The sequence below is a fragment of the Bombina bombina genome, chromosome 5 (assembly GCF_027579735.1).
Source record: "Bombina bombina isolate aBomBom1 chromosome 5, aBomBom1.pri, whole genome shotgun sequence".
NCBI lineage: Eukaryota > Metazoa > Chordata > Amphibia > Anura > Bombinatoridae > Bombina > Bombina bombina.
Window position 1 is genome coordinate 372,997,371 of NC_069503.1, and position 17,083 is coordinate 373,014,453.

Genomic DNA, 17,083 nt, shown 5'->3' on the forward strand with positions numbered 1-17,083 from the left:
GTTATTTTGCACGATTGACCAGGGAAAAGATCTCCCCGATTCCATGTTAGAAGCCCATATCACGGTGCTGCCAAAACCAGGCAGACCTCCTGACATACCTGAAAACTTCAGGCCAATATCCCTCCTGAACACAGACATCAAGATAATGGCAAGAATACTGGCCAACAGATTAAACCCCCTGCTGTCACATCTAATTGCCCCAGACCAAGTAGGCTTTATACCAGGGAGAGAGGCCAGGGACAATACGCTAAAAAATTTACAACTAATGGCGCATGCAAAAAACACAAAACAGGCTATGGCCCTCATATCCACAGATGCTGAAAAGGCTTTTGACAGGGTGGACTGGGACTTCCTCAGGGCCACCCTGTCCGCAATGAATATAGGCGAAGGCTTTCTGGACAAGGTTTTCTCTCTGTACACCAACCCCACAGCAAAGGTCAGAGCTAACTCCATCCTCTCTGACCCATTCAGCATTAGAAATGGCACAAGACAGAGTACACACGACAAAAACAGAATACAAGCTAGCAATGTATGCGGACGATATCTTGCTCACTTTGACCAGCTTAGAAACATCATTACCCGCGCTGCTGCATATCTTTAGAGAATATGGCAAAGTATCAAATTTTCACCTCAATCTAACCAAATCGGAAGTTTTAAATGTGAATATCCCCACACAAGAAATGGCTAAATTAATGGATAACTGTCCCCTTAAATTACAGCAGACTCAAATCAAATATCTTGGGATACTTATTACCAAAAATTACCAAGACCTATACACGGCCAATTTTAAATTACTACTTAAAAACACAACAAGAGACATGTCAAATTGGAAGGGTAGACCATTGTCATGGATAGGGAGAATCCACACGGTGAAGATGAACATCTTACCCCGCATATTATATGTCTTACAGACACTGCCTATCGCATTGCCAAGGGAATACCTTAGTCAAATACAAGGTAATATAGAATCATTTATATGGAATGGCATTAAGCCTAGAGTACCTAAAAAAACACTTTACCAAACGAGAGAAAGGGGTGGCTTGGGATTACCGCACATTTCCCAATATAGGCAGGTGACACTCTTTCACAGAATAGTTGACTGGAGTCACAACTCCATAAATAAGCAGTGGATCCAGCTAGATAGGGAAATCCTAAAAACAGAAAATGTAGGAGGCTTGGCTTGGTTACAGCCATCGCATAGACCAGAAATCATACAAAAATATCCACTATTGTCTGAGATTTTCTCGCAATGGGACGCAGTCGTTAACACCAGTACACATATTACCACGAGACCTGCACCACTGACCCCATTCACTGAGAATCCTGAGTTATCTTTCATTCCACATTGTACAGCAGAGGGAAAACACCCCCCCACAACTAAGAGATAGAACACTAAAGCACATTTACCGAAAGGCAAACTTCTCTCGATGCAGGAGATCTCGGATTCAATACCATATGTACTATTCAATTGATACACACGCACAATTAAACGCACTATTTAAAACACGCACAAGCAAAAAAGTAGCATATTAAGACCGCTAACACCCTTCGAGAACCTCTGTATATCACCAAATTACCCACGCCATACTATATCAATTTTGTATAGATGTCTGTCTAATATAAGCCAAGATGATCTCCCGTCCTATTGCCATAAATGGGCCTCAGAACTAGGCACTGATATAACCCCCAAGGAATGGACAAAGATCTTCTTATTAAATAAAAAGCATCATCCTCGGCCAAATGCAAGAAATGAACTACAAATTTCTGTCCCGCTGGTATCTCACACCACAGCGCCTACAGAAAATATACAAGAATGCCAGCAAGCATTGCTGGAGGGGATGCGGCGGTTGCGCAGACCATGTTACATATATGGTGGCAATGCGATAAATTAGGCACTTTTTGGAGAGACGTAATCACACACATTAACAAAACCCTATCTACACAAATACCAGTTGAACCATGTATTCTGCTACTCCATAAGCTTCCGAACATTAAAGATGAGTCAAGGCAATCGCTGTTGCACATAATGTTGAATAGTGCTAAGATGTTAATCCCACAGAGGTGGAAAACCACGGAGATACCAGATATCTCCGCTTGGAAACGCCAAGTAGACAGCACACTCTTAATGGAAAGGTACCACTTCCTCCGAACCAGCAAACTGGAACAGTTCGAATACATGACAATGAGATGGAATGCACACAGAAACGACCAATAAAACACATTAACAGATAGGGAGGGGGACACATTAGAAATCTTGAAGTGATAAACAAAACAGAAGACACACTGCACACACAAGGACCACCGGAGATGCTTTGATTTCATTATAATTTTTGTTTATTTATTTGTATTTAAATGGAGCCATATAACAAGATAGCATCATAGCAGTCATAATACTAACTAGATAAATGCCAGCAATAAATATACAACTGTAGCATATGGACAACAAACTTGTCCAGCAGACGGGAAGTATGCTATGCAATACGTAATACTTATGGACTGGATAACATGTTTTATATGTCTATTAACAACTATTGTGATTGCTGCAACAAGCTGGTTCTACCTTTTGAGTATATATACTTGTAAGCAATAAGGCTGCTGCTATAACCGTTGATGGAGCTGCGCCTCCAGGCTATGTTGTTAATCTTTTCTTTTTTTTTTTATCATCAATAAAGATATTTAAAAAACACAAAAAAAAACAAAAAAAAAAACAAAAAAAAAAAAAACAAAGAATTCTATGCCTTCCTACAAATTAGGCATTATCTACAAGAAATACTACAAAATAACCTGGCAATAGACGCCTGGGACCCTATAGAACCCATCTTAAAGCTCTTCAAGGCAGGTAGGCATAGTATTTCAACAATATATAGACTGATTATCTCTAATAACGGTACCAGTAATCTACAAAAACTAGCAGAAATTTGGCTGACGCCACCAGAAAGAATCCAAGAAAGTTTTAGACTTATAGATAGAGCAACAGTCTCCTCCTCATGGAGGGAGACACATACCAAATTTATAAACAGAGCCTATATTACCCCACAAGTAAAGGCCAAATGGGACAAATCTATGACACCATGCCAGAAGTGTAAGAGTAATAGCGCGGATCTACAGCATTGTTTCTGGCATTGTTATAAAATTAAAAGATTTTGGTACAAGATAGGTGACTGGATTACTAAAATTAACCAATGTAATTTTCAAATAACAGATAAGAATGTCTTCCTTTTTATCAATCAAGAGAGACAGTTCTTAAAAACATCCGCCAATTGAATAACATAATTATCACGGGAAGGCTTTTAATTTTAAAATACTGGAAATCTAAAAAGGCCCCAAGCTTGAAAGAATTCAAGCAAAAGCTTCAAAACCAAATTATTTTAGAACAAATTGACACGTCTGTAAACTCAGAAGCCCAAGTTAAGAAGTTTTTTTACAAATGGAAAAGTGTAATTACTAGCCTACCAGAAAATATGCAGAGACAGGTAATTGCACCCTTCAGAGGTACAATATACATGGAACAAGCCATAGAGAATAAGGAATACCCTATGTAGTTAACCATTGGAGGTTGGTGGGGGGGTGGGGGGCGAGGGGACCGGGAGGATAAATTCCCTTTTTTTTTTTTTTTTTTTTTTTTTCTCTCTTCTTTTCTCTTCTCTTCTCGTCTCATTTCTTTTCTTCTCTCCTCTCTCTCCCTTCCCTTTTCTCTTTACTTTTTATTTTTATAATATAAGAAAATCCCAATTTCATCATGCAAATAAGGCCTTAGTAACAATTATTGACTTCATAGAAATACTTTTCTTTTATTTTCTGTTAATATATTTAGATACATATATCTAAATGTTTGGAGCAAGGTGTTTTTAAATTTATGCATAAGAATATGATGATATGACATTATGACTAAGTGTATCGTTTGTATTACATCTTCAGGGATACCTGAGGTACTCGTGTTGTAGAATAATTTCCTTTTTGGCCCAATACGCAGTATCTGAACCAATGTATGTATGACTATGTAATATATTGTGGTACTGTTAATAATTGTGTTGATTGTAATGCACTTATAAGGAACCCTGAGGTTTTTCCTCGGTAATCCTTACCTGTCTTTGTTTAATGAAATGTTATGTTGAATTGGATAATAAAGATATATTTAAAAAAAAAAAAAAAAAAAAGAAGAAGAATCTGCCTGCGTTTTCTATGATCTTAGCAGACGTAACTAAGATCCACTGGCTGCTCTCATCTGAGGAGTGAGGTAACTTCAGAAAAGGGGAATAGCATGCAGGGCCCCCCTGCAAACGAGGTATGTGCAGTAAATTATTTTTCTGAGGAATGGAATTGACTGAGAAAATACTGCTGATACCAATGTAACGTAAGTTCAGCCTTAAATGCAGTGATAGCGACTGGTATTAGGCTGATGAGTGTGTGTACACTGAATGTATTTTTCTAAGGAATGGAATTGACTCTGAAAATACTGTTAATACTGAAATAATGTATGAGCCTTAACTGCAGTAAAAGCGACTGGTAGCAGGCTTATTAATAACACTTCATAACTTTTAAAATGTATGTTTAAAACGTTTACTGGCATGTTAATCGTTTTTTGTGAGGTACTTGGTGATAAAACTTATTGGGGCATGATTTTTACCACATGGCCATCTTTGTTTTCTGCATAGAAACAGTTATCTGAGCTTCCCTACTGTTGTAATATGAGTGGGAGGGGCCTATTTTAGCGCTTTTTTGCGCAGTAAAAATTCAGTCACAATCTGTCTACTTCATCCTCCATGATCCAGATCGTCTCTAGAGAGCTCAGGGGTCTTCAAAATTCATTTTGAGGGAGGGAATCAGTCACAGCAGACCTGTGACAGTGTGTTTTGACTGTGATAAAAACGTTAATTATTAAATTGTTATCCGTTTTTGGGTATTAAGGGGTTAATCATCCATTTGCTGGTGGGTGCAATCCTTTGCTAACTTAATACATTTACTGTGAAAAAATTGGTTGCTATAACTATTTTGGTTCATTGTTATTTCAACTGTGACAGCTTTTTGTGCTTCTTAAAGGCACAGTAGCGTTTTTTATATTGCTTGTAAATTTATTAGAAAAGTATTTCCAAGCTTGCTAGTCTCATTGCTAGTCTGTTTAAACATGTCTGACACAGATGAATCTCTTTGTTCACTATGTTTAAAGGCCAATGTGGAGCCCAATAGAAATTTGTGTACTAATTGCATTGATGTTACTTTAAATAAAAGTCAATCTTTACATGTAAAGAAATTATCACCAGACAACGAGGGGGAAGTTATGCCGACTAACTCTCCTCACGTGTCAGTACCTTCGCCTCCCGCTCAGGAGGTGCGTGATTTTGTGGCGCCAAGTACATCAGGGAGGCCCTTACAAATCACTTTGCAAGACATGGCTACTGTTATGACAGAAGTATTATCTAAATTGCCAGAATTAAGAGGCAAGCGCGATAGCTCTGGGTTAAGGACAGAGCGCGCGGATGAGGTGAGAGCCATGTCAGATACTGCGTCACAGTTTGCAGAACATGAAGACGGAGAGCTTCATTCTGTGGGTGACGGATCTGATCCAGGGAGACTGGATTCAGAGATTTCTACTTTAAAATTTAAGCTTGAGAACCTCCGCATATTGCTAGGGGAGGTATTAGCGGCTCTGAATGATTGTAACACGGTTGCAATTCCAGAAAAATTATGTAGGTTGGATAGATACTATGCGGTACCGGTGTGTACTGACGTGTTTCCTATACCTAAAAGGCTTACAGAGATTATTAGCAAGGAGTGGGATAGACCTGGTGTGCCTTTTTCCCCTCCTCCCATATTTAGGAAAATGTTTCCTATAGACGCCACCACACGAGACTTATGGCAGACGGTCCCTAAGGTGGAGGGAGCAGTTTCTACTTTAGCTAAGTGTACCACTATCCCGGTGGAGGATAGTTGTGCCTTTTCAGATCCAATGGATAAGAAATTAGAGGGTTACCTTAAGAAAATGTTTGTTCAACAAGGTTTTATCTTACAGCCCCTTGCATGCATTGCGCCTGTCACTGCTGCGGCGGCATTCTGGTTTGAGTCTCTGGAAGAGGCCATTCGCACAGCTCCATTGGATGAAATTATGAACAAGCTTAAAGCACTTAAGCTAGCTAACGCATTTGTTTCTGATGCCGTCGTACATTTAACCAAACTTACGGCTAAGAACTCCGGATTCGCCATCCAAGCGCGCAGAGCGCTATGGCTTAAATCCTGGTCAGCTGACGTGACTTCTAAATCTAAATTGCTTAATATTCCTTTCAAAGGGGCAGACCTTATTCGGGCCCGGCTTGAAAGAAATTATAGCTGACATTACGGGAGGTAAGGGCCATGCTCTACCTCAGGACAGGGCCAAATCAAAGGCCAAACAGTCTAATTTTCGTGCCTTTCGTAACTTCAAGGCAGGAGCAGCATCAACTTCCTCCGCTCAAAAACAGGAAGGAGCTGTTGCTCGTTACAGGCAGGGCTGGAAAGTTAACCAGTCCTGGAACAAGGGCAAGCAGGCCAAGAAACCTGCTGCTGCCCCTAAGACAGCATGAAGAGAGGGCCCCCTATCCGGAAACGGATCTAGTGGGGGGCAGACTTTCTCTCTTCGCCCAGGCTTGGGCAAGAGATGTCCAGGATCCCTGGGCGTTGGAGATCATATCTCAGGGATATCTCCTGGACTTCAAAACTTCTCCTCCACGAGGGAGATTTCATCTTTCAAGGTTATCAGCAAACCAAATAAAGAAAGAGGCGTTTCTACGCTGTGTACAAGACCTCTTACTAATGGGGGTGATCCACCCAGTTCCGCGGACGGAACACGGGCAAGGATTCTATTCAAATCTATTTGTGGTTCCCAAGAAAGAGGGAACCTTCAGACCAATCTTGGACTTAAAAATCCTAAACAAATTCCTAAGAGTTCCATCATTCAAAATGGAAACTATTCGAACCATCCTTCCCATGATCCAAGAGGGTCAGTACATGACCACAGTGGACTTAAAGGATGCCTACCTTCACATACCGATTCACAAGGATCATTATCGGTACCTAAGATTTGCTTTCCTAGACAGGCATTACCAGTTTGTAGCTCTTCCCTTCGGATTAGCTACGGCTCCAAGAATCTTTACAAAAGTTCTGGGCTCACTTCTGGCGGTACTAAGACCGCGAGGCATAGCGGTGACTCCGTACCTAGACGACATTCTGATACAAGCGTCAAGTTTTCAAACTGCCAAGTCTCATACAGAGATAGTTCTGGCATTTCTGAGGTCGCATGGGTGGAAGGTGAACGTGGAAAAGAGTTCTCTATTACCACTTACAAGGGTTCCCTTTCTAGGGACTCTTATAGATTCTGTAGAGATGAAAATTTACCTGACAGAGGCCAGGTTATCAAAACTTCTAAATGCTTGCCGTGTCCTTCATTCCATTCCACACCCGTCAGTAGCTCAGTGCATGGAAGTAATCGGCTTAATGGTAGCCCGCTGCAATTGTGCATGCTAAGTCAGTGGAACAGGGATTACTCAGATTTGTCCCCCCTGCTAAATCTGGATCAAGAGACCAGAGATTCTCTTCTATGGTGGCTTTCTCGGCCACATCTGTCCAAGGGGATGACCTTTCGCAGGCCAGATTGGACGATTGTAACAACAGACGCCAGCCTTCTAGGCTGGGGCGCAGTCTGGAACTCCCTGAAGGCTCAGGGACTATGGACTCAGGAGGAGAAACTCCTCCCAATAAATATTCTGGAATTAAGAGCAATATTCAATGCTCTCCTAGCTTGGCCTCAGTTAGCAACTCTGAGGTTCATCAGATTTCAGTCGGACAACATCACGACTGTGGCTTACATCAACCATCAAGGGGGAACCAGAAGTTCCCTAGCGATGTTGGAAGTCTCAAAGATAATTCGCTGGGCAGAGTCTCACTCTTGCCACCTGTCAGCGATTTACATCCCAGGCGTGGAGAACTGGGAGGCGGATTTTCTAAGTCGCCAGACTTTTCATCCAGGGGAGTGGGAACTTCATCCGGAGGTCTTTGCTCAACTGATTCATCGTTGGGGCAAACCAGATCTGGATCTCATGGCGTCTCGCCAGAACGCCAAGCTTCCTTGTTACGGATCCAGGTCCAGGGACCCGGGAGCGGTGCTGATAGATGCTCTGACAGCCCCTTGGGTCTTCAACATGGCTTATGTGTTTCCACCATTTCTGATGCTTCCTCGTTTGATTGCCAAGATCAAACAGGAGAGAGCTTCGGTGATTCTGATAGCGCCTGCGTGGCCACGCAGGACCTGGTATGCAGACCTAGTGGACATGTCGTCCTGTCCACCGTGGTCTCTGCCTCTGAGACAGGACCTTCTAATTCAGGGTCCTTTCAACCATCCAAATCTAATTTCTCTGAGGCTGACTGCATGGAGATTGAACGCTTGATTCTATCAAAGCGTGGCTTCTCGGAGTCGGTTATTGATACCTTAATACAGGCTAGGAAGCCTGTTACCAGAAGAATTTACCATAAGATATGGCGTAAATATTTATATTGGTGCGAATCCAAGAGTTACTCATGGAGTAAGGTTAGGATTCCTAGGATATTGTCCTTTCTACAAGAGGGTTTAGAAAAGGGCTTATCTGCTAGTTCGTTAAAGGGACAGATTTCTGCTCTGTCTATTCTTCTACACAAACGTCTGACTGAAGTTCCAGACGTTCAGGCTTTTTGTCAGGCTTTAGCTAGGATGAACCCCTTCATTCCATTGATATCAAGCTGTTATCCTGGAAGGTTCTGTTTTTGATGGCTATTTCCTCGGCTCGAAGAGTCTCTGAGTTATCTGCCTTACATTGTGATTCTCCTTATCTGATTTTTCATTCAGACAAGGTAGTTCTGCGTACTAAACCTGGGTTCTTACCTAAGGTAGTTACTAACAGGAATATCAATCAAGAGATTGTTGTTCCATCACTGTGTCCTAACCCTTCTTCAAAGAAGGAACGACTTTTGCATAATCTGGACGTAGTCCGTGCCCTGAAGTTCTATTTTGCAGGCAACTAAAGATTTTCGTCAAACTTCTTCCCTGTTTGTCGTTTACTCTGGACAGAGAAGAGGTCAAAAGGCTTCGGTTACCTCTCTCTCTTTTTGGCTTCGTAGCATAATACGTTTAGCCTATGAGACTGCTGGACAGCAGCCTCCTGAAAGGATTACAGCTCATTCTACTAGAGCTGTGGCTTCCACCTGGGCCTTTAAAAATGAGGCCTCTGTTGAACAGATTTGCAAGGCTGCAACTTGGTCTTCACTTCACACTTTTTCAAAATTTTACAAATTTGACACTTTTGCTTCTTCGGAGGCTATTTTTGGGAGAAAGGTACTTCAGGCAGTGGTTCCTTCTGTTTAATGTTCCTGCCTTGTCCCTCCCATCATCCGTGTACTTTAGCTTTGGTATTGGTATTCCATAAGTAATGGATGACCCGTGGACTGACTACACTTAACAAGAGAAAACATAATTTATGCTTACCTGATAAATTTATTTCTCTTGTAGTGTAGTCAGTCCACGGCCCGCCCTGTCTTTAAGGCAGATCTAAATTTTAATTAAACTCCAGTCACCACTGCACCCTATGGTTTCTCCGTTCTCGTCTGGTTTTGGTCGAATGACTGAATATGACATGTGAGGGGAGGAGCTATATAGCAGCTCTGCTTGGGTGATCCTCTTGCAGCTTCCTGTTAGGAAGAGATATATTCCATAAGTAATGGATGACCCGTGGACTGACTACACTACAAGAGAAATACATTTATCAGGTAAGCATAAATTATGTTTTAATTACTTTACCTGCACATTTATACTGCAGTGCCTCACAATTAACCCTTTCTTTTAAGTTTCCGAATTGTAAAGCTCTAACTCCCGCCACACATTTCCTTCTATGGCTGTATCTATATCTATTGTTTTGGTAAAATGCAAAAGTGAACAGGGATTATCTGCTGGAGCATGCCTAGAAGCTGTGAACTCAGTTGAAATACAATGCCTGTGTCTAAACATCGATAAGGGGGGGGAGTAGACTGTTATTTAAGTATTTTTGAAAAATATTTTTAAATACTTGCCAGCAATTTTTAAACAATTTTTTTTATGTAAACTAGTTTTACTTAATTAGCCCTTTTAGGATATGCACAGATCTCAACATGTTTTATGGCACTTTAAGAGCGGGACATAGAAGCACAATGGTGAAAGGCTATTTTAGAAGCAGGAATTCAGTGGTAGCTAATAAACTAGAAGTCATGGATTAAAACAGTTGTGTTCCTACAGTGTTCTTCTAAAAATATTACCCATTATTAAACCACTAAGTTGTTTAAATTGTTACCTATATGCAATGCCCCAACTAGTACATCACCTACTTAAAGTGAAGGTCAATTTTCTACTAATCGACTACCGGAATGCATTAAGACATATTCCTGCTATGAAGTCGCTACCTTATTTTTCTCAATATCGTTTTTAATAAAATTTTAATGAAAATTACTAACTGATCTTACAGCGACTCCTCCCCGCACCACTTCCTTGTATTCTCGTTGTGACGTAGCGAGCGGTCCCACCCGCTCCCTACATCGGCTCCAAGAACGTTCACAATAGTCACAATCATCTGCGCATGCGTATACTAACTTCTACCGCGCATGTGTCAAACTAATAATAAACTAATAAACTTATAATAAACATACATATTTAATATCTTTTTGTGGCATATTTCATACTTATGTTAAACGGTCTGGTTGTTTTAATAGAATTCATACTACGCATGCGCGTCTCATGAACGAGCATGAAAAACTAACTACGATATCGGAAGGTTAACGCATGCGCAGAACTACTAACTGACGTTTAGAGTCGGAGCTTCATTCCCCCGGGGGGAAACGGCCATTGGATGATTGAATAGGACTAGCCTATCAATCACTTATAGAAAATGGTGGGCGGAGGATAGAACTGTAACGGAGGATAATTAGAAGGTAAAAATAAAGAAAATGTATATTGGCTTGCTATAAAATGATAAATGAAGCTTCAGCTATTTTTAAAAAAAAGGAATGGAATGGCTTGAGTGGGTCACTTTAATTTGAAAAAAAGTTTAAATTGTTGAAATTTAAAAGGAAATGCATGTTTGTGCCTAACTTGAGCATTAGTTGTTCACTGGCTGATAAAGGAAACTCCCACAGCTCTATGGTAGTAGATAGAAATACGCCTCCTCAACCATCCTTTTTATTTTCTCAGCATAGTAACATCCATGTTTCAAAATGCAAAACTAGTAAACGTGTAGAGTTTTTTTTAACATAATTCTGAGTCCCCCATTTCTGCATACAATGCATTGTTCATATTGTTTCTTCTTTATTAGTTAATTCCACAGATAACACTCGAATGGATCTTGCTATTCCGGGGGAGCAGTACTTTTACCTAAAGGCGAGGACAGCGGCAGAGAGACAGCAGTGGCTTGTTGCCCTAGGATCTGCAAAGGCGTGCATTACCGACATCCGAACAAAGAAAGAAAAAGGTAAATAGTTCTGTTTATATCCTGACTCTAAATGATCTGCCATACACAGTATATACAAAATAAATGTTATTTTGATTGATAAGCATTTAAAATTGGCTCTTAAATGGTTTATTTCAGTGTCCTCATCACAGAAATGGCCATTAGTCTTTTTAACAAGATTATACATTGTTGCAAAAATGGCTGCCTTCTTGTGCTTAAAGGGATAATATACATCAATTTTCATATAACTGCATGTAATAGTCACTACTATAAAGAAGAATATGCACAGATATAAATCCTTTAAAAACTTACTTAGAAGCTCCCAGTTTAGCACTGTTGAAAAGGTTAGGCTGGGACACCCACTGAAATTGGCTGGAAAGAAAAAAACAGCAGACACTGCCCCCCTCCCCTGCATACGAAAATACCCTTTACACAAACAGGAGCAAGCTGGAGTAGGTAGACAACAGTCTACTTCTAAAAGTTTGGGGCTTTGTTAGGAGTCTGAAATCTTTTATCTCAGGGCATTTTCTATGGCTTTTTACAGCAAGACACTGCTTATGTCAACAAAACTCATGTTTATCTAGATAGCATGATAACATTGTGCTCACTCCTGTGGAGTTATTCATGAGTCTACACTAATTGTCTAAAATGCAAATCTGTAAATAGAATTAAGATAAGGAGGCAGTCGGAGAATGCTTAGATACAAGGCAATCACAGAGGTAAAAGTATATTAATATAACAGTGTTGGTTGTGCAAAATTTAGGAATGGGTTATAAAGGGATTATCTATCATTTTCATGTTTTTTACAGTAGACTGTCCCTTTAAATATGCATTAAACACTAAATACATTTTATAAGCATAGTATTAAGCTTATTCTCTGCCTCCTGCAAGTCATGGGTGCCCCCTTGTTGAACTTTACCTTTTATTGCATTCTAGTGCTGATTTGTTTGCACATGTGTAGCAACTCCCCTTCAGATACTTGCAGTGTAACCTAAGTTCCAACATGGCGGCATCTACAATTAGAGTGAGGTGCATAAAATCTATTATAAATTTTAAGTTAATTATTGGTGGACACAAGTTCCCGTGTAGGCATCAAGTTTTCACAAAAGAATGTTCCTTGGTTTTTTTTGTCCCCTCCTGATGAATCTTCAGTACCTATTCTTAATCATATACATATTATTATTTTTTTCTTTCAATGTTAGACCTGTCCTGCCTTGTGCTGTAGGGTTACACTTGCAAAACAGCCACACAGTCTCTATGCTGGGCACAAAGAAATAGTGCTTTGGACTCCAGTGTGTGAGATATAGTGTGAATTAGTTTGTACAACACAGTCAGTGTTCTTTTAAATACCATAGGTCTCAACAGCTCTACTGGTACTGTTGCTTAATGAATAACTTCTTTCTTACTGTGTTGATCGTTGAATATAATGAGAACTGTCAGATGTATAACAGGCTCTTCTCTGTCTAGGTTATATACAGTATATTATATCATATAATATAGGATCAGAAAAAGAAAGAGTTATTCACAAAGCTTTTAAAGGACCAGTCAACACAGTATATTTGCATAATCAACAAATGCAAGATAAGACAATGCAATAGCGCTTAGTCTGAACTTCAAATGAGTAGTAGATTTTTTTTTATATGACAATTCTAAAAGTTATGTCTATTTCCACTCCCCCTGTACCATGTGACAGCCATCAGCCAATCACAAATGCATACACATTTGTTTTGCACATGCTCAGTAGGAGCTGGTGACTCAAAAAGTTTAAATATAAAACGACTGAACATTTTGTTAATGGAACTAAATTGGAAAGTTGTTTAAAATTGCATGCTCTGTCTGAATAATGAAAGTTTAATTTTGACTTGAGTGTCCCTTTTATTGCTTCTGAAAATAAAATGCTGTGAGAATTGAAAGTTATGTTTTGCAGACTAATTCTTGAATTGACCTCTTCAGCATTCTGTTACCTTAAATATGATTATGTCAAGCTTTATGCATCATTGTAGCTGATCTTTATAGGAAATCCTAAATCATTAGCCCTGACATTAACCTGCAATGTCTGTGTAAGCACTGATTAGGAAATTTAAGTAGATGCTAAATCTCTTAAAGGGACACTCAAGTCAAAATTAAACTTCATGATTCAGATACAGCATGAAATTTTAAACAACTTTCCAATTTACTTCCATTAACAAAATGTTCACAGTCTTTTTATATTTACACTTTTTGAGTCACCAGCTACTACTGAGCATGTGCAAGAATTACGTATATGCATTTGTGATTGGCTGATGGCTGTCACATGATACAGGGGGAGTGGAAATAGGCATAACTTTGCAATTTTTTTAACAAAAATCTACTACTCATTTGAAGTTCAGACTAAGTGCTATTGCATTGTCTTCTTATCATGCATTTGTTGATTATGCAAATCTACAGTGTTGACTGGTCCTTTAACTTGTCAGCTTCCAGGCTGACATGAATCGCTTCATAATATATTTCATATCTGTCTGGCAACCCAAGGGTTATACTATTTTATGTTATAATGGGCTGCTGCATCTATTTTAGTTGAAAATTATATTGGGCAATTTATCTATTCAACCCTAATTTAATAGTGCTCGGTAAGTGAGAAGCCATCTTCTTAAAGGAACACTCAAGTAAAAATTAAACTTTCATGATTCAGGTAGAACATGCAATTTTAAACGGCTTTCCAATTTACTTCCATTAACAAAATATTTTTTAGTCACCAGCTCCTACTGAGCCTGTGCAAGAAGTCACAGAATATACGTATATGCATTTGTGATTGGTTGATGGCTGTCAAATGATACAGGGGAGTGTAAATAGCAATACTATGACTGAAATTTGTCAGAAAATAAAATCTACTACTCATTTAAAGGGACACTGAACCCAATTTTTTTTCTTTCGTTATTCAGATAGAGCATGCAATTTTAAGCAACTTTCTAATTTACTCCTATTATCAATTTTTCTTCGTTCATTTGCTATCTTTATTTGAAAAAAAGGCATCTAAGCTTCTTTTTTGGTTCAGAACTCTGGACAGGACTTTTTTTTTATTGGTGGATGAATTTATTCACCAATCAGCAAGAATAACCCAGGTTATTCACCAAAAATGGGCCGGCAGCTAAACTTACATTCTTGCATTTCAAATAAAGATACCAAGAGAGTGAAGAAAATTTGATAATAGAAGTAAATTAGAAAGTTTCTTAAAATTGCATGCTCTGTCTGAATCACGAAAGAAAAAAAATTGGGTTTAGTGTCCCTTTAACCCCTTAATGACCACAGCACTTTTCCATTTTCTGTCCGTTTGGGACCAAGGCTATTTTTACATTTTTGAGGTGTTTGTGTTTAGCTGTAATTTTCCTCTTACTCATTTACTGTACCCACACATATTATATACCTTTTTTCTCGCCATTAAATGGACTTTCTAAAGATACCATTATTTTCATCATATCTTATAATTTACTATAAAAAAAATTATAAAATATGAGGAAAAAATGGAAAAAAAAACACACTTTTTCTAACTTTGACCCCAAAATCTGTTACACATCTACAACCACCAAAAAACACCCATGCTAAATAGTTTCTAAATTTTGTCCTGATTTTAGAAATACCCAATGTTTACATGTTCTTTGCTTTTTTTGTAAACTATAGTGCCATAAATACAAGTAGCACTTTGCTATTTCCAAACCATTTCTTTTCAAAATTTGCGCTAGTTACATTAGAACACTGATATCTTTCAGGAATCTCTGAATATCCATTGACATGTATATATTTTTTTTTAGTAGGCAACCCAAAGTATTGATCTAGGCCCATTTTGGTATATTTCATGCCACCATTTCACCGCCAAATGCAATCAAATACAAAAAATCGTTCACTTTTCACAAATTTTTTCACAAACTTTTGGTTTCTAACTTAAATTATTTACAAACAGCTTGTGCAATTATGGCATAAATGGTTGTAAATTCTTCTCTGGGATCCCCTTTGTTCAGAAATAGCAGACATATATGACTTTGGCGTTGCTTTTTGGTAATTAGAAGGCCGCTAAATGCCACTGCGCACCACACGTGTATTATGCCCAGCAGTGAAGGGGTTAATTAGGGAGCATGTAGGATGCTTTTTGGGGTAGTTTTAGCTTTAGTGTAGTGTAGTAGACAACCCCAAGTATTGATCTAGGCCAATTTTGGTATATTTCATGCCACCATTTCACCGCCAAATGCGATCAAATTAAAAAAAACGTTAATTTTTTCTCAATTTTAGGTTTCTCACTGAAATTATTTACAAACAGCTTGTGCAATTATGGCACAAATGGTTGTAAATGCTTCTCTGGGATCCCCTTTGTTCAGAAATAGCAGACATATATGGCTTTGGCATTGCTTTTTGGTAATTAGAAGGCCTCTAAATGCCGCTGCGCATCACACGTGTATTATGGCTAGCAGTGAAGGGGTTAATTATGTAGCTTGTAGGGAGCTTGCAGGGTTAATTTTAGCTTTAGTGTAGAGCTCAGCCTCCCACCTGAAACATCAGACCCCCTGATCCCTCCCAAACAGCTCTCTTCCCTCCCCCACCCCACAATTGTCCCCGCCATCTTAAGTACTGGCAGAAAGTCTGCCAGTACTAAAATAAGAGGTATTTGGCCCTTTAAAAAAAAAAAGAAAAAAAAAAAATCATATTTACATATGCTGATGTGTAGGATCCCCCCTTAGACCCCAACCTCACTGATCCCCCACCAAACAGCTCTCTAACCCTTCCACTCTGCAATAATGGGCGCCATCTTGGGTACTGGCAGCTGTCTGCCAGTACCCAGTTTTGTAAAAAAATGTGCCTTTTTTTTTCCCAAAAATGCCCTTTTCTGTAGTGTAGCTTCCCCCCCCCACCAAGACCAACCCCCAACCCCTTCCAGGTCCCTTAGATTACATCTGTAATATTTAAATAGTAATCGTTTTTTAACTTAACTTTTTATTTTTTTCTGTAGTGTAGCGGTTCCCACCCGCTCCCCGCCCCATGCACGCGCCCCGCCCACCACCCCCCGTGCACGCGCGCGCTCCCGTGCGCGCCCCCGTAGGTGCCGCCCCCGATCCCGCCCCCCTCCACTTCACACAGAGCATCGATGGCCGCCCACCCGCCTCCCACGTAAGCTCCCACCCACCAACGATACCGGCCATCGATGTCCGGTGCAGAGAGGGCCACAGAGTGGCTCTCTCTGCATCGGATGGCCAAGGGGGGTTATTTCAGGATGCCTCCATATCGAGGCATCACTGCAATAACCGGAAAGCAGCTGGAAGCGAGCAGGATCGCTTCCAGCTGCTTTCCAGACCAAGGACGTACGCCACACGTCCTCGGTCATTAACTGCATTTTTTTTGAGGACGTGTGGCGTACGTCCTTGGTCGTTAAGGGGTTAAAGTTCACACTAGTGCTATTGCATTATCTTTTGATTATGCAAATCTACTGTATTTACTGGTCCATTATAGAAAATGATAGATAATTGTGCACTGTGCAGCACATCTAAGATCTTCACATCCAAAAATAATCGGTGACATATTTCCATAGAAAACCTGGAGCAGAGAATTCTGGGTTATTGAGTTGTAATGGCTGAGGGTTTATG

The 17,083-nt window shown here is 39.8% G+C and overlaps 1 protein-coding gene across 1 annotated transcript in view; it reads left to right on the forward strand.

The window, feature by feature from the left end:
• Positions 1 to 17,083, forward strand: part of PLEKHA8 (pleckstrin homology domain containing A8) — a 237,270-nt gene that overhangs the window by 33,460 nt on the left and 186,727 nt on the right. Inside the window, exon 3 of the mRNA XM_053714195.1 lies at positions 11,340 to 11,495. Coding sequence (XP_053570170.1) covers positions 11,340 to 11,495 — 156 coding nt within the window. The remainder of the gene's footprint in view (positions 1 to 11,339; positions 11,496 to 17,083) is intronic.